The sequence below is a fragment of the Bradysia coprophila genome, unplaced genomic scaffold, assembly GCF_014529535.1.
Source record: "Bradysia coprophila strain Holo2 unplaced genomic scaffold, BU_Bcop_v1 contig_193, whole genome shotgun sequence".
NCBI lineage: Eukaryota > Metazoa > Arthropoda > Insecta > Diptera > Sciaridae > Bradysia > Bradysia coprophila.
Window position 1 is genome coordinate 561,218 of NW_023503456.1, and position 22,700 is coordinate 583,917.

Sequence of the window (22,700 nt, forward strand, 5' to 3'; positions counted from 1 at the left end):
TTTGGTACATTTCTGATACGAGCTAAGCCGGGCTTGGCAGCGAACGTGTTACAGGGCCTATTGTGATGAGGATAGTGTAAACAACTGAACTGATTGAAAAAATTGGATAATTAAAGCAAATTACTATTTAAGGAAGGTGCGTGACGCAGAATACCACAGATATCGGTTCTTCTTAAAATGGATTAAAGAACTTGCGTCACACTTCCACTGTTAGTGGTTCTAACCACTAACATTTCTTTTCGATAATTGGTTCGTCCCAACACTAAAATCTTGTACGAACATCGAACCGGCAATATACTTAACTGAATAACGGAATTCTGAAGAGGCAAATTAATTTGTTTCCTTACTATTTCGATGTTGTCATTTAACGAATTATTCAATGCAAAATTATCCGATTGTTTTTCTACTTTTGTTTTATTAATTATCAAGTCAACTAGGAATGTTGTCTTGGTATAATCACAATTTGTGTTCTCTAGCTGTACGTTCACGAATCGATATCACCCGAAAACGCGTTTGCATTTCAGTCTTTTTTATCATCTTTTTTGTCCGAAACCTTTGCAACCATTGCTCCAATAGCCGCACCTCCAGTCGCAAGAACGGTCGATGCAAATCCACCCAGACCAGCAACACCGGCACTTTGTAGGGCTGCAAATACACTGCCTCCAACAATGTTACCAATACCAGCCTGTGCCACTGCTGCAACGGATCCAGCAGCAATGCCTACTCCAGTAAACCCAGCAGTTGCAAGTACAACAGGCGCAGCCATAACAGCTCCAACACCTCCGACAGCAGCCATTGCTCCATACTTTAACTGCGAATTAAGGTGGACAAAATGAAGAGACGTGTGAAATGTGATGAAACATCCCTTACCACATCTCCGATCGTCCAATCATCGTTTCGATGTGCATTTGTCTCGCCGGCATTTGTTGTCGCACTGAATGCAAGCAAGTAAATAATCACAATAACTTTGTGTTGGTTGTACATGATGTTTTCCACGACTTTTATTCGGCTTGCCACCCTTTTCTTAATTTTCAAAGAGAAAACTTCTTTTGAGAACTGTAAATATTTCCACAAAAAAAAACTGAAGAGAACTGAATGACGTTTATTCTTTGACCCGTCGATTAAGATTACTTTGTCAAGTGGAGGGAGTCGAAAATGTACGAGTAGATGTTATCGTGCGTATAATGGTAGACAAAGTCATCGACGATTGTGACGCACCAAAAGAAATAGAAATCTTATTTTATAAAATCGACTTATCTCAGCCGATTATTACTGACCCGAACGGCATTTGACTTATACTTCCTACAATTTTGCAGGACCAATAATTAGTTCCTCCTCAGGTTTGATTCACATAACAATGTAAAAGTGACAGATGTTTTTCTATGTTCAAAAGTCAAAGAACAAAAGAATTTTTTTTGCATCTGTCTGTTTCAAACACGAGTAGTCATAGGTAACCTCGACTGGCCTTTAGAGACACCACATTTTCTCAGTAATGAATGCTTTGCCTTAACCATCCTCACATCAACATGTCGGATCTACTACTTCATTTCATCTAAGTATTTTCGAGCGGTTGAAATTTTTACTTCATTTGTTTGAACATACGGTTTGCTATATAAGACCACATAGGTCAGGGCTAGCTGTTCGTTGCAGATTATAGTAGGAGGCAGTTAAAGAGGCAACTGGTAGATTTGATTGATATCTCAAACTGTACACCGTCACACAAAATTACATTCACCTCTACAATATCTGCTGATGCATACACGTTCGCAGCAACATTACAGATAGAAATAGTTGACTTTAATTATAGATGCATGCCAACAAGAGAGTAAGAGTAGGGAGATTGCAGTAAATTTCAATTGAAAAATGATTTTACCGTCAGTACACTGTTATGCCTTGTTTTCGAGGCAGTCGAATTTTTCCGGTCTGCAGTGATAATTAAGGTGCATGGATGGCTAAAGGGATCTGTCCTTCTGCTTACGACAGTAATACATGTAGTAGAGAAGAAAAATTGTTTTATCGCAATATGGGTGTGGAGGAGTCAAGGTATCAGATGCTACTATAGAAGAGTAAACAGTTAAGATGAAGTCATTCGAAGGCATAGACTAGCGTCAACAACACAAAGGCACCAGGCCCGGACTGGCCATACTGGGCGTTCGGGCGATTCCCGAAGGACCTTTTCTCTCAATCGGGCAAAGGCCCGACAGGAATTTTTAAAATTTCAAGCATTTATTGTGTAAACCTAAACAAATGAAGCCCATTTCATCGAACATAGACAAAATTTTTAATTTTCAATCGAAATTTTTCTAGTGTAGCCTTTCTCTCAATTTTTCTTTGATTTCAATCAAAATTTAAAATTAAATTAAAAATACACTAAAACTTTTTTCGAATGGAGTTCCTGCCGAAAATACTCTAAAACGTTTCTCAGTTTTGCTACTGAGTGTTACTGTAAATGTTTCTTGGTTTTCCAATCAAAATTTTTCTACTACCCTAGTAAAAATAAAAGTCTCAAAAGCTCGAAAAGAGACGTCTCACGTCTCACAATACAAAGGATTTGAGACTGTGAGACGTCTCTTTTCGAGCTTTTGAGACTTTTATTTTTAATCGGGTGATGCTTTATCTCAATTGCTGGCGTGAGCAATGCAGCAATTCTGGGGAGAAATGAGCGGTGTAAGCAGAAATTTGACAAAAAAAAATGTTATTTTGGTGATTTTTCGATCATAAAGTTAAGGTGGCCCAAAAGTCGGCTATTTCTCGCCAGAATTGCTGCATTGTTCACGCCAGCAATACTAAAAACGATTTGAAACCGTTTTTACATAAATTCTGTGGAAAATTTAAAAAAATGGTTTTTCTCGTACCATTTTCAACACATTAAAAGGTCAATGAATCTGCAACCCGGCGAAACGTTACGTCGCGTCTATATTCGTTTGAAAGCTATTGAAATTCCCTTTAAAATGAGCTACGACACGACTATTTTGCTTCCTAGTCACAGATTTTAGAAAGCTTTAACTCCAAAAAATTTCTGGAAAAGTCATGGTCGGGAACACTTTTCGTAATTTTTCATCGGTGAGTCGAATTTTTTTTAAATTTTAAAGTATGCCAAATTGAAGATACAGTCTCTACGAGTAGTTATCATATACACTTAACAAATTTGTTTCAACACAGGCGGCAGAACTGCTCTCATTATGGCTCTGTGACCAAAAAGTCGGTTTTCAGAGGTGCGCATGGGAGCTTCGAACTTTAAATTTTTTTGGTATTTTCGTGATCAGTGAACCATTCTGCATCGAGCCTACCCGCAGGCCTTAAAAAAATTAAAAAAGACTGCAAAACGCTACACACCCTAACTTTTATGTTCCACGACAAAAATATTCCCTGAGCTATTTCCAAAATATTTTTTTTTAACTTTCCGTCCCCAAATCTGAAATCGCTGCGCTTTATGCAAATGTCCGTGTGGTGTGGCGACACTGTGCGATTAGTCATGCGAATGAGGGCCTAATTGGAAACAGTCGCCCGAACGGAAGGGCCTTTTGGTTTTTTCCCCGAAGGGCTTTTTCGAGCCAGTTCGGGTCTGAAAAGCACCGTTAAAGATCACCTCTCTATTACGATGTTTATTGAACGATGAGTCGTTCATTGTTTGATTAGATTATATGTCTTTGATCAATACTCTCTCTAGCAAACAAACTCTCAGCTCTCTGTGTCAAATTCACACTTTATTTATTTGTATTCTACAAAAACTATGTGTAAATTCCAAAGGCTACTTGACACTTTCACCACTTTAAAAAAAGTAGTTTGTTTGCTAGAGAGAGAGAGAGAGTATTTACAGCAGAATTGAAGCTTGGTAGCGACACTTTTTCGTACAACACCCATCAAAGTTATCTCAATAAACATTTTATTTGGTGTCGGCCTCATTGATTATCTGTAACATTTCATTGCATAGCTCCTCTGTGCTCGCACATACCAACTTGGGTCTCATGATATCATAATGTCCTCCCGAAACATCTTTAACACATCCGCCAGCTTCCTCAATCAACAGAATTCCACCAGCACAGTCCCATGGACCCATATTCTCCACATTATATGCGTCCATTAAGCCACTGCTAATATAACACAGTGTAATGGCCACCGAGCCAAACACTCGATAGCCCGAACTGCGCCTTAAGAACGCTTGAGTTCTAGCGAAAATTTTCGGCCTTTCGCCGGTTCGTACCGACTGTGGGCCGATTATGGAGAGTGCAAAAACCGAGTCTTCAAACTTGGTGCACGGACTTGTGTAAATACGATCGCCGTTTAGATACGCTCCCATTCCTCTCTTTGCCGTGTACATTTCGCCCATGCACGGATTGTAACAGATCGCAGCGACAAGTTTTTTATTCACAGCCAGCCCAATCGAAATGCAAATCAATTTGATATTTCGCACAAAATTAGCCGTACCATCAATCGGATCGATAATCCATGTTGGATCGTCGGTTAGGTCAGGCAAAGCTTTGCCGTACGACGATTCTTCAGCAACGAATCTGCGGAAGAAAATTATTTCGTCGAATTATTTACTTGTTCGAATGATTAGTGCTGTTTCCCGACTTGTGATTCGGATATCTTTCTGTGATTCCACGGATCAACGTTTCTTCGACCTTTCTATCGTATTCCGTAACAAAGTCGTGTCGATTGCTTTTCGATTCCACCGATTTTGCTTTACTCGCTGCGACTTTGACAACTTCTCCACAACTTCGAGTCATTTCCAGTACCAATTCGAAGCACTCGTTTAATGTTTGATCGTCCATTTCGTTGGAACTTATACAGTTGAGACAGACACGGAACAAATTTGGTGAATCTTCACTGCACAAATGCGACTGAATGGACTGAATGTACAACCGATTTGCTTATGTAGATTAAACATTCAACGAATCTGTATGTGTTCTCTTATCAGTTTCAACGACGTTATCACGCATTGAATTAGTTAAATTGATACGGCTGGGCTGTATAACATGAAGAAAGTTGTTGATTTTGGTGAATACACCAGTTCTCCTCGTCCAGTCACTCAAGTTAATAAATTAACAAACAAAAAAAAATGCCAACGACACGCGGTGTTCCCAAGCGGTCACCCATCTAAGTACTAACCGCGCCCAATGATGCTTAACTTCAGTGATCGGACGAGAACTGGTGTATTCATCATGGTATGGCCGTTGCCGAATGAATATGGTATGTACAGCGAACTAAACGAATCGACGATTGTTTTCACAGAGATGGCGCTGATATTCATTCGTATACTATATTCAACTAAAGTCCCCTTAATTCGAGCAAACAAAAAATTCAACTCAACTCAAATGGAATTTTAGGTAAATATAAAATAGTCAAGACGCATTCAATCAATGATTTGTATGGTGTGAAGGAGCTACTTTCATTTTCCTTTTCGATTGTGGTTCTTGGCGGTTAGGAGTAGAGAAAATGAGTTCTATACTCAGTTCAACATTTTAAACGAGCCATTAGAACAGTCGGAGCGTTTGCTGCGACTGAGCCCCGTACAAACCCGTATATCTATTGCGTACGTGACCCTAGTGCGTCTGTCACCCTACTTTGACCGTAAGCCTATGCGCCGGTTAAAGTAGTTAAAGTAAAATTATTATGTAATGTGGACATCTTAGAAATTGCGCATAGCGCAATTACGAAGCCCCGTACGACGTTCCTCTCAAATAAAACAAAAATTTCAAATAGCCCTAAAATTTTAATTTATTGAGTATAAATACACATAGGGCCTAGTATCGGCCTCAGTCCGAGGATCCAAATTTTTTTTTCAACTACATTCTATTCGGCCTTTGATTACCTTCCAAATGAAACAAAAAATACGGAAAACGGATGAAATTTGCTCGAGTTATATGTAAAATACACATAGGGCCCTAGTAGCGGCCTTAGTCCGAGGACCCAAATTTAATTTTTTTTCAACAACATTCTGTTCGGTGTTCGATTATCTTTCAAATGAAACAAAAATTACGAAAAACGGATGAAATTTACTCGAGTTGTATGTAAAATACGCATAGGGCCCTAGTAGCGGCCTTAGTCCGAGGACCCAAATTTAATTTTTTTTCAACAACATTCTATTCGGCCTTTGATTACCTTCCAAATGACACACAAATTACGAAAAACGAATGAAATTTACTCGAGTTCAATGTAAAATACACATAGGGACCTAGTAGTGGCCTTAGTCCAAGGACCCAAATTTATTTTTTTTTGAACAACATTCTATTCGGCCTTTGATTACCTTCCAAATGAAACAAAAATTACGAAAAACGGATGAAATTTGCTCGAGTTATATGTAAAATACACATAGGGCCCTAGTAGCGGCCTTAGTCCAAGGACCCAAATTTAATTTTTTTTTCAACAACATTCTATTCGGTGTTCAATTATCTTTCAAATGGAACAAAAATTACGAAAAACGGATGAAATTTACTCGAGTTGTATGTAAAATACGCATAGGGCCCTAGTAGCGGCCTTAGTCCGAGGACCCAAATTTTTTTTTTCAACAACATTCTATTCGGCCTTTGATTACCTTCCAAATGACACAAAAATTACGAAAAACGAATGAAATTTACTTGAGTTCTATGTAAAATACACATAGGGCCCTAGTAGATTTTCACTTCTAAGGCCCTAACTCACGGTCCACACACCCGATTTAAAAAAACTTTTTTTTCCTGGATTGATATTGACAATACCTATCATTTGCCGTGTCATTTACATTTCCATCGTTTATTTTGCCATAAATATCACCAAAAGACCTTAAATCACTTAGGTGGCCCTAACTCACGAAGGGCCGACCCGAATATGCCCATCTTCGAACTTAGCCTCACTATTTTGACTATCTTTCAGGGAAAAAAAAATTTTTGAAATCGGATTTGATTTACTCAAGATATCGAGATGGAGAGTACCTGAGCAAATGGAGAGTACCTGAGCAATCTCCGCTTCGCTGATGACATTGTACCGATAGCAGCGAATCTAGGTCAGGCTCAGCTTGTGCTACAACAGTTAAGTGAAGAGGCAAACAAAGTTGGCCTCAAGATGAACTTATCGAAAACCAAAGTCATGACCAACATCGGGGACGATAGAGAAATCAAAATTGGTGACACTGTCATTGAACGAGTCGACAGCTACGTATATCTAGGACATAAGCTGAAGTTAGGTCTGGACAACCAAACTGCAGAAATAAGACGTAGGATTGGTCTTGCATGGGCAGCGTTCGGAAAACTCAGACTCATTTTCAAAAGCAAAATGAATAATAGTCTGAAACGCAAAGTTTTCGACACTTGTGTCCTTCCAGTGCTCACTTATGGAGCGGAAACGTTAACTTTAACGAAAGCATCCGAAGATAAATTGAGAGTGACACAAAGAGCCATGGAACGGAGTATGCTTGGAATAACACTCAGAGACAGAATGACGAATCAATGGATTCGACAACAAACCAGGGTCGTTGATGTCATGGAAAGAATAGCATCTCTGAAATGGAGCTGGGCGGGACATATTGCAAGAAGGACAGACGAACGTTGGACCAAAAAGATCATGAACTGGCGACCATATAAAAGACGAGCTATAGGTAGACCACCAGAGAGATGGACAAACGGAATTAAGAATATTGCAGGTACAAACTGGCAGCAAATGGCAATGGATCGTACGAAATGGAAAGAAGTTGGAGAGGCCTACATCCAGCAGTGGATAGAAACAGGCTGAAAAAGAAGAAGAAGAAGAAGAAGATATCGACGTGACGGACAGACGGCCCAAATTTTTATTGCGGATTCGTCATCTATGAACATAGGCAAACACTTTGCCCTTACCGTCTGCTTCGAATTCCATCAATTACACACGGCATCGTAATCCTATAAGCCCCTTTGTACTTCGTACGGGGCTAAAAAGACGTCTCAACAACCAATTAATGTATACTCTATGGGTATGTGCGGAGGAAATAGCGATTTCATATAAAGAAATTCACATCTCAATGATTTTCATTGAAAGGGTGAGTTTGTTTATATGAAATCGCTATTTCCTCCGGTTTGTATGGACAGACCATACCTGGTTTGTACATTCATTGTCAACAACAGCGAATGAAACTGACTGAACAAAATCATATCACTAAACTGAAGTTTCTTTAATCTTTACTGTCATCCCTCAACACATTAAGTGAGTGGAATGCAACGTGATCTTTTGGCAACGTATGTTCCTCCGGCAACGGCACCAGTTCTCGTCCGATCACTGAAGTTAAGCTTCATTGGGACTTCAGTGATCGGACGATAACTGGTGTATTCATCATGGTGTGGCCGTTGCCGATTGAATACATGAAAAGAATGTGGCACTAGCAAAAGACTGGGTAAAAGATGTGTAAACAATGTTTCGGTTGAGAAAAAGTTGTTGATTTTGGTGAATACAGTTCTCATCTGGTCACTCAAGTTAATAAATTAACAAAAAAAAAAATGCCAACGACACGCGGTGTTCCCAAGCGGTCACCCATCTAAGTACTAACCGCGCCCAATGATGCTTAACTTCAGTGATCGGACGAGAACTGGTGTATTCATCATGGTATGGCCGTTGCCGAATGAATATGGTATGTACAGAGAACTAAATGAATAAACACAAAATTGAATGCACAATACACACAGATGGCAGTGATTTTCATTCGTTTCGTACTCAACAAAATGTTACTATTCACCTCTGCTCGACCGATAAACTCAACGAGAGTTTGTACAGCTATAAAATGTTGAATTGAAATTGACATTTTCTCTAAGAACCACAACCGAAAAGGAAAATGAAAGTAGTTCCTACACACCCCATACGAATCATTGATTGAATGTGTCTTGACTATTTACCTAAAATTCGATGAGTTGAGTTGAATTTTTGTTTGCTCGAAGAAGGGGGCCGTTGGTATTGGTTGAATGTATAGTATGCGAATGAATATCATCGCCATCTCTGTACATACATTCGCTTAATCGTTTATTCATTTAGTTCGCTTTACCGTTTTCGTTCGGCAACGGCCATACCATGATGAATACACCAGTTCTCGTCCGATCACTGAAGTTAAGCATCATTGGGCGCGGTTAGTACTTAGATGGGTGACCGCTTGGGAACACCGCGTGTCGTTGGCATTTTTTTTTTAGCCAAACTTTTATCATCATTTTCTCGAATTTTATCAAATTATCGTGATATCCTCAAATTTTCAAGAATTTTTGCGAGTTTTTCACGAAAATTTCAGAAAATTCGAGAAAATATTTTCGCGAATATAGTCCTTTAGTGTGTGGCAGGTATAAGTCGTTTATTAAGTCAGTAATTGTATACCCAATGGAGTTGTATATTTTTGCTACAAAAGTCACTCAGCCATCCAATGTAAAAACAGTCTACCACATTATATCCATCCAGCTTTGGCTACGCTAGTCGTGCCATACCTTTTGTTTTCGAAATCTAAAAGCTCTTCTGTGAACCAAGACTTTCGCTTGAACCCGCGGTAATGGTAAATTTTTGATTCAAACGGGTTCAATCAAATTTCCTGGTTCACACAGAAGACTTTTCAGATGTTGACGTCAAAACGAAAATTTTTGCGGAGTTGCAAGGGTCAACTTTGCCTTTTTGAACGTTACAAGAACTTTTGACTCTAAGTATCGACATTTAACAAAGCGAAAAGTAGCGCACGATACGACTAGCGAAGCCTAACCCTGTTTATGCTGCGCTAGTCGTGCAAGAAGGACAGACGAACGTTGGACCAAAAAGATCATGAACTGGCGACCATATAGAAGACGAGCTATAGGTAGACCACCAGAGAGATGGACAAACGGAATTAAGAATATTGCAGGTACAAACTGGCAGCAAATGGCAATGGATCGTACGAAATGGAAAGAAGTTGGAGAGGCCTACATCCAGCAGTGAAAAAGAAGAAGAAGTCGTGCGCCACTTTTTGTTTGTAAAATTTAGATTATTTAAAGATTCTCGTCCGTTCCTTTTCGCCCTTTGTCTGAATGGTTATTTGATCGGACTTCAGTTCAAACGTAGACTGGTACAACTGTTGAGGATGCATTCGATGCCTGACACTTTTCAATTTTCGCTTCGAATATTCGGATTTATTTGGCAGTCCTTGTTCGGACTTACGACTTACCACCGTTGCTTTCGAGTTAAAACAAAGAACTTCCACAAAATCCAAATTATATTTCATTTCTTCACACTAATACTAATATTACTACTACCATCCCCAAACACTTTGTCTTTGTACTTTCCCACCAGGGCCAAGTAATATTCAATTTTCTTTAACGTCGCCGTCAACTTTGTCTTGTCCAACGGTTGGAAATTGACAATTTCCTGATCGAAAAACTTTCTCGAAAAATCACTCCTCTCCACGTCCAACGGCCTTTTCACAAATTTACTCCGTTTCGCCAGCGACACCGAACGATGAATGTCCGACAATGCCGCCGAAACGAACGCTGGACATCGGCAAATTTTCTGCACATCGTCATGCAGTAATTTCACCTGATCCGCATCGATGGTCAGTCCCTCATTCCGGCAACTGTGCACCACCGATTCGATGGCAATGTCTGCATCGTCGAAATTGAAATTGGACCGAACGTTCGCACACGTTGTGATGAAATAGTTCGCGAATTCGTGTGCACTCGTCTCATGTTCACCGTTGAAAAATCGCACGCTCAGAGCGTATGCGGCGAGGACATTTTTCAGATTATGTTTCACACAGTCTGCCGGTGGTTTCGATGATATTGTGTCAAAATTTCCGATATTTGCCAGTATTTCCGGTGGCGATCGTACGCTCTGTGCATCTGGCGAGATTTCTTCGATCAATTTTTTCTCCCGCGTCCACCACGGCTCGTACAGCGGTAAGAGATTCATAGCCTCGTCGCTGGTGGCAATTTTCTCGAATTCATGTTTCTCATCGCTGGTGAGCTTGTCCCAAATGGCGTCCGCATTATTCAAATCGATTCCGGTCAATCGAGTGTTGAGATCCAGTTCTGCGTGGAAAAAAAGTCCCTTGTTAGTTCAACGAAACACTACCATTCTAACGAAAAGTGTTGTATACCCACCAGCAAGTTCATCGTCATCGGAATCGAAGTCTTCAATGTCAAAGTCCTCAATGTCCGATCCACTCGACTCATGGCTTTCCATTCGCTTCAACATTGCATACATCCGTTTGATGTCATCACTCAGGCCCGGTATGTCGTCCAGCGTTCCACTACGTTGTTGCTGTCGACTTTTGTTGGCAGTTTGCGTTGCCATTTCTTGCATTACACAATCCTTGTAAAACGATTCCGAGCACTGGCTATGTTTCGCCGACTTGTAACAATCAACCGAACAGTACTGTATGTTACAACGAGGACAGCAATACTTTTGTGGTTCTTTCAGGCATCTGCAACGCATTTAAATACAAAAAACAAAAACGTTAAACGAAGAACGGGAATGTCGAAAGCCGACACTTTGTTTTCGTTGCGCAAAATTTATTTATTTCTGAATGAATTAGTCAACGATTCATCTGAGTACTTACATCTGGCATGTTGACGACGACGACGACGACATGGTGTATCTATTTTGAGTGGTGATTACTAATTGAGTCTGGAATTCGTAATAAATTTGTCAATTCTTTACGTTTTTAAAAACATCCGTGTTCTATCAGCGGCGAGTCAACGCAAATTTGTGCCAAAAGAAACAGCTGATCGTTGTGTCAAAGTTTGACATCTGTCTCCTTATATATTATACACTTAAAGGTGGAGTGGTGAGTTTTGGTTTTTCACAAGTCAAAAAAAGAAACTATAAGCCGTCGTTAGTCTATAGGAGAAAGATGTTTAGAAACTAAGAAGAAATATAAAAGAGTTTTCCCATATTTTAGTACATTCTGTCATAAAATTACTGCTGTCACTGCGCTTATTTTCATGTGAACCAACTTCATATGGTGACATTTGTTCTGTAATGACAAATGTGAAGTTGGTTCACATGAAAATAAGCCGCAGAGAATGAAGTACTATGAAAAAAATGTGGCGCCTCTACAGGCCAACCCACTTGTCCCATACTAAGATATTACTCTAGACAAGCATATGACCAGTATTATTATCTGGTCTACTACTTCCATCGATCAAATAACTATTACATGCCTATAGATAAAACGATGAAAAGTAGAGTTTTCGTGTGAATTTTGTTGATCCGAGGCGAAGCTGAGGTCAATTAATGCACGTATAATCCATTATATCTTCTTCTTCTTCTTTTTCAGCCTGTTTCTATCCACTGCTGGACGTAGGCCTCCCCAATTCTCTTCCATTCCGAACGATCCGTTGCCACTTGTTGCCAATTTACGCCTGCAATTCGCTTTATAGCATCATTCCATCGATCTGGTGGTCTACCTCTACGTATTTTAGGTGGTTTCCAGTTCATGATCTGTTTGGTCCAAGGTTCGTCCGTCCTTCTTGCAATATGCTCCGCCCAGCTCCACTTTAAAGATGCTATTCTTTTTTGTCGTCGATTTGTCATTGATTTGTCATTCTATCTCTAAGCGTAATTCCAAGCATACTCCGTTCCATGGCTCTTTGTGCCACTCTTAGTTTATTTTCGGAAGCTTTTGTTAACGTTAACGTGTTTCCGCTCCAGATGTGAGCACAGGAAGGACACACGTATCGAACACTTTACGTTTCAGACTATTGATCATTTTGCTTTTTAAAATTAGCCTGAGTTTTCCGAACGCTGCCCATGCAAGACCAATCCTACGTTTTATTTCTGCAGTTTGGTTGTCCAGACCCAACTTCAATTTGTGACCTAGGTACACGTACTGTCGACTCGTTCAATGACAGAATCACCAATTTTAATGTCTCTGTCATCGTCGATGTTTGTCATGATTTTCGTTTTCGGCAAATTCAACTTTAGACCGACTTTGTTTGACTCCTCATTCAACTGTTCAACCCATCTGACATCTGGGAAACAGAGATTACTCAGGTATTCTCCATTTATGTTGATACCCATTTCACTCCAGTCTAATTTCTTAAAAACACTCTCCAGAATCGATGTGAATAACTTAGGTGATATGGTGTCACCCTGTCGTACATCTCTGCCAATCCAATTCTGAATTTTTCCACGCTTTTATGGAGTTTTATACACGACGCGATGTAGCGTTTTTATAGACTTATCGAATTGTGTTGGAGTATCTTGAGTCTACTCTGCACTCGTCCAGAGACCACAGCAATCTTGTATTCATTGCATTTCTCGATTAGCGTTCTCGTCACATGTAAGTGGTCGTTTTTACTGAATCCTGATCTAAATGCAGCTTGTTCAACAGGTTGGTAGAAGTCGAACTTGTTAGTGTTCCTCTTCGTAATGATTTTCATAAAGAACTTGTAGAGTGTTGACAATAGGCTTATGGGTCGGTAATTTTCCAGCTTTGTTATGTCTCCTTTTTTATGCAGCAATGTAATTACCGCATTTTCCCAGGCTTCTGGTACTTCTTCCCATTGGAGACATTGATTAAACAAAGCCGTGATTGCCTTTAATAATGAGTCTCCACCTAGTTTAATGGCTTCCACTGGAACACCATCTTCTCCGGGAGACTTTTTAGGTCTTTTTTCCATAGGAAAAAAAGACCTATTGTGGGCACTTCATCTGTCCGTCCGTCCGTCCGTCCGTCTGTCCGTCCGTCCGTCCGTCTGTCCGTCTGTCCGTCCGTCCGTCCGTCAGTCCGTCCGTCCGTCTGTCCGTCCGTCCGTCCGTCCGTCCGTCCGTCTGTGTCACAAATAAAATGTGATTGATAAAAGTTAAAATTGCAATGCTACTATGAACAAACCAACACCAGGCAAATCAATTATTATTTGTTATCTGGTAACCAATCGCTCATAGCAGACATTGCAATTTGAAAGTTTGGTAGTTGTTGGTAGTTAGACCCCCAAACTATATAGCAGCAAAGATGTTTCTTACTCGAGAGACGCACACCGACTGACGAAATTATTCGGCCTGCTGGTCTATTTATAAATCGAGTATTTGGTAGTTGACTACCAAAGTGGTAGTTGACTGACTACCAAAGTGGTAGTTGACTGACTACCAAAGTGGTAGTTGACTGACTACCAAAGTGGTAGTTGACTGACTACCAAAGTGGTAGTTGACTGACTACCAAAGTGGTAGTTGACTGACTACCAAAGTGGTAGTTGACTACCAAAGTGGTAGTTGACTACCAACATGGTAGTTTACTAATACGGATGTTGTAGATATGTTTACTGTTTGAGAGCTGCACACCGACTGATGAAATTAATCGGCTTGCTTGCCTATTCATAATTCCAAAATTTGGTAGTTGAATACCAAAGTGGTACTTGAATGAGTACCAAGCTAGTAGTAAACAGAAATTGAAAAAAAATGAAAAAGACCTCACCAGGCTTCAGCCGGTCTATTCTTGTTGTTTTTCATCTCGGCTATACTTCGTAAATCATGGGCGCGCGTTAGCATAGCGCCCGTGACGCAAGTCCTATTACTAGAAAAAATTTCAAAAATTTTATTTTGTCGTAGACTGCAGAACCATATATATTCTAGGGTGTAGCGGTTTTGACAAAATGTCTTAGTTCTTCTAAGGCTCAGCCGGAAATCCACTCAGCTGGTCCATCTGATCATTTTTTGAAAAAAAAAAAATTCAAACTTTAATTTTGTGCTGCCACCAGATCGATTTTTGAAAATTTCGTCGTTTTCGGTCCACGTCACATAAATGGATTTTTTACGGTCTAATCTAATCTAATCTCCAGACTTCACAGATTATTTCACAAAAAAGATCAGGTCTAAAAAATATTTTTTGAGTTCGTGACTGATTGTCAAAGTTCCCCTATGGTGATTTTGAGATTTTAATCTCGCTACAAAATTTGATGAAAATGTGCAAAAATGTAAATTAAACGTTAAATATGCTAAATGGGCCGCGGTGAGTCAAACACAACATCTGATTTGAATTGGGATATCTAAATTTATTATTTATCTGACAAAAAGTTGTGATTTTGGTACATTTTGGTACATGGAATATTGGCGACGAAAGTCGGATTACATCAAATCAATAATGTTTTAGCTTAGAATGTATTCCCAGGTTCTGACAATACGAAACCTTTAATTTTAACCGTTTTCAAAAAATGATCAGATGGACCAGCTGAGTAGATTTCCAGCTGAGCCTTAGAAGAACTAAGACATTTTGTCAAAACCGCTACACCCTAATATATACAGCAAATATTGAAGTTCTACAATTCAAATACAAATAACTCCAAATTACCATTAACAAAAACTAGGCGTCTGTACGAGTTCAACGAGCTATCACACGTTCTTGCAGCTTAAAATTTGGCCACGCAAAAAATCTTCCAAGAAGCCCCATTTCCATACATTTTGGTCAATTTCAGTACTTTAAACGAAATGAAAAAATCCTACGTTACTTTGTTAGTCCGCCCGTCCGTCCGTGTTTCCTATCTTCTAAAGTCTTCTTTAGATTTTGTTGAAATTTTGGGAGTAGATTCTAGTCGTCATTCTAAGACATTCCAGAAAAAAAAATTGGGGGGAACCGGCCTCGTTTCGGAACTAGGGCTCCTTGAAGTTCCCATATAGGCCCCATATAAGAACACCTTTAAGTGTGTGTGTGTGTATGTGGATGGGTATGGTAAGAACAAATTTGTTCGCTTGAGGCAAGCTCTGCTCGCCTCAATTTTTTCTCCTAAATTTAGTATTTTTAAAATTTTTAAAATTTTTCAAATTTTTTAAATTTTTTAAATTTTTTAAATTTTCTAAATATTTTAACTTTATCAAATTTTTCAAATTTTTCAATCTACTAATTCTTCCAAAAGAACTGATATCAGTCAAAAACACTCGAAAGAGTAAAAGTGACGCAAGTCCCTGTGCATACTTCCAAAACAACTGATATCCCGGCAAAAACTCTTTCAGAGCAAAGTTGGACGCAGTCTACAGTCTATATGTGTGATAACTTCTAAAACAAGTGATATCGCTAGAGGTGACGCTGTCAGCGTCGTTACGCAAAATTGAATTTCACAGCCAATTAATTGAAATTAGCTGATCTAGTTTTCCAAACCATTCGCCAATTATTTTTTTTTTCAGAAAAAATTTTAACCAACAGAATTTTGACTGAAAAATTTTCAACAAAAAATTCTGCGTCGCAAAGTGGCAGATGCTCACGGACAAACCTACGAGAACATTTAATCTGCCACATGCGACGCAGAATTTTTTGTTGAAAATTTTTCAGTCAAAATTCTGTTGGTTAAAATTTTTTCTGAAAAAAAAAAAATTGGCGAATGGTTTGGAAAACTAGATCAGCTAATTTCAATTAATTGGCTGTGAAATTCAATTTTGCGTAACGACGCTGACAGCGTCACCTCTAGCGATATCACTTGTTTTAGAAGTTATCACACATATAGACTGTAGACTGCGTCCAACTTTGCTCTGAAAGAGTTTTTGCCGGGATATCAGTCGTTTTAGAAGTTAAGTCGGAAGTTGACGAAAATTAGAGGTGTGTGCCGGTTTTAAAATAGTCGGCGGCGGTGCGCCGACTGGTAAGGGATCGGCGGCGGCTAAATAATTTCAGAACGGCACATTGACTTAGTGTCAAACTTCGAAAGAACTCAGCTGATTCGGTTATGCAGTGTTGCGAGTTTCGAACATTTTTGAGGTTATTTTTTTCGAATCAACTAGAGTGTTGTTAATTCTTGGGAATAAAAGAAATATTTCACTTACACAGTATTGGCTAAGGAAAGGTGTATAATTTGATTCTCACGTCTTACATTATTTGCGCATAATTACATCACACAAAAATGACTATTCGAAACTGGCAGCCCTAACATCACCGACGACTAATTTTCGGAAGCACTGAGTATTCGGAACAGCTGTGATTTGTGAACTGTCAAATTTTGTTGATATACCGTTCGATTTGTCACAATTATTCTGGCGCGATCAATATTTTGATTCTGATATTTGTGTAGCTTTTGGCCATTGTGGACTAACCAAACATCTGCTATTTTTGCCAACTTTTTAGTGCATCATAATGGACCTTCATTGTAAGCTTCGATGGTATTTGGGTTGTTGTGTTGTAACATTTTGTGTTTGTTTGTTTAAGGTTACATTTTACCAAAAAAATCTGAGTCGCAAAATGGCAAATGTTCAGGAACAGACCAGCAAGAAAATTTATCTGCCGCATGCGACGCAGATTTTTTTGGTAAAATTTTGGTTGTTTCCAGTCAAATTTTTTTTTGGTAAAAATTATTTGGCAGATGATGAGAAAAACTAAGCCAGCTTGTTTGAACTAATTGGGTGTAAAATTTAATTTTTGCGTAACGAAGCTGAAAGCGTCAACTCTAGCGATATCATTCATTTTAGAAATTGTATTTCAAAGACTGCGTCACACTTTTCTCGAAGAGATTTTTGTTGGGATATCAGTCGTTTTAGAAGTGTAATCAACACTGCTTTTTATAACAGTTTACAGTTTTAATTCAAAAATTTTACGAAAATTTTACGAAATTCGAAAATTTGACGAAATTTGACGAAATTAGAAAATTTGACGAAATTTAACGAAATTCGAAAATTTGACGAAATTCGAAAATTTGACGAAATTTGAAAATTTGACGAAATTCGAAAATTTGACGAAATTCGAAAATTTGACGAAATTCGAAAATTTGACGAAATTTGAAAATTTGACCAAATTTCAAAATTTGACGAAATTCGAAAATTTGACGAAAATCGAAAATTTGACGAAAATCGAAAATTTGACGAAAATCGAAAATTTGACGAAAATCAAAAATTTGACGAAAATCGAAAATTTGACGAAATTCGAAAATTTGACGAAATTTAACGAAAATCGAAAATTTGACGAAATTTGAAAATTTGACGAAGAAAGTAATTCTCTATCTGCCACCATTCAAGAAATATCTCCAAAACCCCAATTGACCCACCCATTTCCAACTTTCGACATTTTTCGCAAATGCCCTTCTTTTCTACTCGTAAAACTCTGAGACTTTGCCGAAGAAAGTAACTCTCTATCTGCCACCATTCAAGAAATACCTCTAAAAACATAATTGACCCACAGCATTTCCAACTTTCGACATTTTTCACATATGCCAATGTGTTCTACTCGTAAAACTCTGAGACTTTGCCGAAGAAAGTAAATCTCTATCTCTCATAAGCCAAAAAAGATTAGTCCTTTCATCCTACGCTCGAGTAGCTCAAAATTTGGTCACTCTGACCACTCTAGCTCAACCAAATCTGCACCAATTTTTCTAATTATTTTTTTGTTCGATTCGTGTGGCGAATACCTTTCATTTGATCGGTCACACGCCCCTGCAGGTTTCAATACAGCTGAGCTACAGCTGAAAACGCGTTCCCGACTCTCGAAAACCACACTCAGAAACCACTTCGAGGCCAATAAAACACAATTCTGGTTTTTCCTGGGGTAGTGGCGTATCACATTTTCATTTTTATGCCCACCCCGAGGTTACTGCAAAATTTCATGGAGATTGGCTGACTAGTTTCCGAGATCGACCGTCGATAGATAGACAGATAGACAGATAGAAACATACAGAGTAAGTTGAAAGATTTTGATTGTTTGGAAAACGTTAATTTGGTGCATTTTCTATCAAAATGACCAACTTCAAAACGATGTATCTCCGGCAATTTTAAAGTTACATAGTCGAGTGATAGCTCGTTTTGCTCGTATTTGAAGCGCGAATAAGATAAAATAGGATTTGTGGTGATACAGGCCAAAGGAAAGAAACTTAAATTCTCGCCTATATATAGTTGCCGCGTCTCAAAAAATTTTCTTCGTTCTTTTTTTGGAAGTTAGACTGCGTCAAGTCCTCCGCTATCGCTCCGGACATGATCGCTGGAGGTGACGCATTCTGCGCTTGTACGCAAAAACTGTAACAGCAAAAATTTGACCAAAGAAATTCTAGAAACAAAATTTTACCAAAAAAATTTTGCGTCACAAAGTGGCAGATGTTGAGGAAAGTACTTTTAAGAAATTTTTTAAAATAGGCAAGAATACGTCCTAATACGTCCGAATCATCTGCCACTTTGTGACGCAAAATTTTTTTTGGTAAAATTTTGTTTGTAGAATGCTGATGCCTTGACCACGTAAGTTGTCGAGGGAGGCCATTTCAACACGAATTAGCTTAGAATTAGTCCCTCTATCCGTTGCGATAACAATCTGTATTCAAATTGACTCGTCGGTCCCTCACGGCCATGAGTGCCAGTTCTCCAAAACGGCTGGATGGATCCGCGAACTGATTGTGGTTCCTTATAGTACTCGAGTCACACAATAAGAACATGAAAAAAAAAATCAGAGGTGGTGTCGCGACTCTATTTAAGTTTTGTTCAACCCCACCGTGCAGTAACTGTAAACACAAATTTTCACAGAGATCAGCTTTAAAATAAATTTGACTTTAATGATAACAGAGGGAGTTGCTGCTGGGCGGATGCAACGCCCTCTGTTATCAATTTTCTCTGGACTCGAAGGAAATACAGGCCAAAGCTCATCATATTGTAGTTTACCGTTTTATTTTCATTTTTTTTTACAGATTTTCTTTTAAACGTAATTCATTTCTTAAACACAGAAAGATCCAATTAATTTCTGATTTTCTGTTGAATTAATAATTTTTTTTTTAAATTTTAATTTATTTTTTGTTGAGCAAATCTTTTCAATGTGTGTTTTGTTTGTTTTAATTTTTTTACTTAAATTTAGTGTCACTCCTTTGATGACATAACGTCTCTAATACATAGATTCGACTGTGTCTCCATAGATCCATTTTTCTTCGTCTTCATTTTGCTAATTAAAATACTGGGGTGCAATCTAAGCAAAACTGATTAATTACAATGTGCTCCATTGTCCATTTTGAGCAGACATACCTTTTGAGGAGTTAGCTGACGAATGTGTCTTTTATTGATTTTTTCAAATTTTTTCATTACATTTCGATAGATCGCCTGCTAACTGCTCAATTTCAGAAGTAAAATTTGAATGAGTTCTGTTTCGAATACAAATTGAAGTTTGTCTTCATGCAATGGAGTTCATATCGCATCTTTCGACGCAATTAGAGTGATCAACGCGAAATATGCTTAACGTCCGACTACAGAACCAAACTGGCCGAGAAAGCGAGACTCGTTTATAAAAGGCCCAAACAATTGAAAATATTTCTAATCGAAACGAACTCATTCATTGATCAAATTAGCACTATGGAAACGAAAACTAATTAGCGAAATTTAACACAAAGAAACGTTAAACGTTTGATTTCTTCAGTCGCTAAAAGCGCTAATACAAAAGAAAGTTTTTTTGATGAGAGTGAAAGCTGTTCGATACAAAAAAAAGTGAATTTTCTTTTTCGGAATAATCTCTCCGCTTTGACTTAACGCTTAAGACATTTACTTAAGTTGACTGTCTTCGAGCGATTTATACACTCATGTAGCATCGCTCTTGAAGTCACATACGCCAAAACCGTTTGCTTTCTTAATTCTCATACGACAATTATACATCGAGCGAGAATAAAAATTGGACAGGCTAATGTATGAACGTTGTCTAATTGTTTTCGTGTAAACCAACGCACTTCAAGCAAAAGTGGTACTCTAAATAGGGTACTGATACTTGACAGTGCTCCATACAAAATTTTACACTGTAAAAAGAGTGGGAATAAAATTTCATACAAAATAGTACTCTATTTGGCAGCTGTCATTAATAGCACTTTTGCTTGAAGTGCGTTGTGTAAACGGAAAAAATTGACAGTATTTTCTGTCACATTTTCATTTTCGATCGATGTTTAGACCGGGCTCAACCCATACTAAAAGGCTTAGCAAAATCGATTCCAGATGTCACTTCCGGCTCGTGTTAGAAGCCTTTTATTCTCTAAAAATAGTCATTTACGTAACAAGGACAAAGGATGGAAGTACTTTTTTATCCTTGCTAAAGGAGCCGAAAGTATAGAATTTCAATTCCGGTTACTTGACAGTTGACTGCTTGTGCGATCACTTCACTTTCCTTCGGCTCGTTCAGCAAAGCTCACACTTGCCAAAACAATAAACTCTCAAACAAGGACGTAATAAACTGTGCGTCGTAGTCTCTGACGATTGAAATTAAAACAATGCGAAAGTCATCCAAACTATAGAAACGTCACTTGAACGGAGAGCTAAACAAGAGGCAAAAACGGACGATGATCTCAACTTTACCATAACCGATCCGAATAGAGACAATTCACTTTTCGATCAAACACTTTGTTTCTATGAAATAAATGAAATTGATGCAGATGATGTGGAAAACATTGATCGTGATAAGTAGAGGTATATTTTGCTAATTTTGTTTTTAAATTTTTACATCTCACTTTTCTATTTTTAAAATAATTTTTTGTTTTATAAGGCGTATGGATTTATTCCACCTTCGCATTATTATATTCATAAAAAACAAATAACGCCAACGAATGAGAATAACAGCATACATAGTTTCAGACATGTATTTCAGTTTCAGTTTTTTTTTCTGCTACAAGTGTTTCTCTTACTACTGACTTACATCTAAGTTTTTATTTTCCTTTTTTTGGTTTTAAATTTTCCCATTTTTTTTAGAATTTCCTCAATTTTCCTTATTAAATTTACTTTAACTACGATAATAAATTTATTAATTATTTATTAACCGTTTAACTCGACGGTCGTGCCCAAATGACGTCACAATATTTTTATTGTATTTTTCCCCATCAGCGTCATCGCGAGAAAGGGCTGCATATTACCAAGGCTGTAAACTTTGGGAAAGTCACACAGATTGCAATTTTTTATTAGATGAAACCAGCCGGTAAAATGACAGTTTGACACAAAATGTATGGGCCATCTGTCAAAATTTTCAGCTCACGTAGAAAAATGCAATTTGTAGATAATAGTATGGAGGTATAATGCTATTCAGCACATTAGTTCCGATGCCAATGACACATCTTTTTTATGGTTGACTATGATTTACTTGTTTTTCACAAAATAGTTTCGCTATCTCACAGCAGATGGCGCGAGTTTCTATCCAATTTTTTTTTGTTTTTAACGAAGGGAGCAGATGGCGTCTGTATCGAACTTTCGTGCCAGCATACATCTGCCTCGGTTATAATATGACATTCCACAATATATTTACCTTGGAAAAATGTATGAGAATTTCATTTCACCGACTGGTTGACTTCAGTAAAGTGTACAGCTCGTGAAATGAGACCCCAGAAAGGTCACTATGCAGAGTCATTGGCTCAGCTTGACTCTTAGCTTCATACAGCGTTGGGCTGGTTGCCCTTTATTCATACAAAAATCAAAAGGCTCTTCTGGAGACGCTCGGACGCCTATGAGGCCAGTTCGGCACTGGCTTTAGCTTCATACAAAGTCATGATACATCGTTTTTCGAAGTAGTTGGATGTTCTAAATGAAGTGAGTCTTCGAATATTTTCTCAACATGTAAAACACGGCCCGCGTGACCTTCGCAACTTTACAGCCTTACGTGACCGTTACACATTCTTGAATCTCGAACCCTGACTGTCGTGACGTCATTTCTGAACGATCGTTCTGATATATTTTTTTCTTTAAATAGGTGTTTCGTGTGATTAATTGAATCAATAATGTCAAATCGATATAAACTGATGAAATATAACGATCGGAAATGTGCCAGATTTTCTTTTAAATTTTATGGTGACTTACAGATTATAAAACTTTTAATTCGATTGATAAAATGTATTCGCTAAAAAAAA

At 38.3% G+C, this 22,700-nt stretch overlaps 2 protein-coding genes and 3 non-coding genes across 5 annotated transcripts; 1 reads left to right on the forward strand and 4 right to left on the reverse strand.

Moving 5' to 3' along the window:
* Positions 1 to 395: 395 nt before the first annotated feature.
* On the reverse strand, positions 396 to 1,204 carry LOC119075158 (interferon alpha-inducible protein 27-like protein 2A). Its single transcript, XM_037181554.1, has 2 exons — positions 871 to 1,204; positions 396 to 811 (listed from the first exon to the last, which is right to left on the reverse strand). The coding sequence occupies exons 1-2, from the start codon at positions 982 to 984 to the stop codon at positions 521 to 523; spliced, it is 405 nt and encodes a 134-aa protein (XP_037037449.1). The 5' UTR covers positions 985 to 1,204; the 3' UTR covers positions 396 to 520.
* A 3,859-nt stretch (positions 1,205 to 5,063) lies between these two features.
* LOC119075275 lies at positions 5,064 to 5,182 on the reverse strand. Its single transcript, XR_005087357.1, has one exon. It is a non-coding gene; the product is annotated as a 5S ribosomal RNA (ribosomal RNA).
* Positions 5,183 to 8,448: 3,266 nt separating this feature from the next.
* LOC119075276 lies at positions 8,449 to 8,567 on the reverse strand. The gene has a single exon (XR_005087358.1). It is a non-coding gene; the product is annotated as a 5S ribosomal RNA (ribosomal RNA).
* Positions 8,568 to 8,997: 430 nt separating this feature from the next.
* Positions 8,998 to 9,116, forward strand: LOC119075277. Its single transcript, XR_005087359.1, has one exon. It is a non-coding gene; the product is annotated as a 5S ribosomal RNA (ribosomal RNA).
* A 1,037-nt stretch (positions 9,117 to 10,153) lies between these two features.
* LOC119075150 (zinc finger HIT domain-containing protein 2) lies at positions 10,154 to 11,660 on the reverse strand. The gene is made up of 3 exons (XM_037181544.1): positions 11,507 to 11,660; positions 11,049 to 11,371; positions 10,154 to 10,976 (listed from the first exon to the last, which is right to left on the reverse strand). The coding sequence occupies exons 1-3, from the start codon at positions 11,536 to 11,538 to the stop codon at positions 10,171 to 10,173; spliced, it is 1,161 nt and encodes a 386-aa protein (XP_037037439.1). The 5' UTR covers positions 11,539 to 11,660; the 3' UTR covers positions 10,154 to 10,170.
* Positions 11,661 to 22,700: the final 11,040 nt, after the last annotated feature.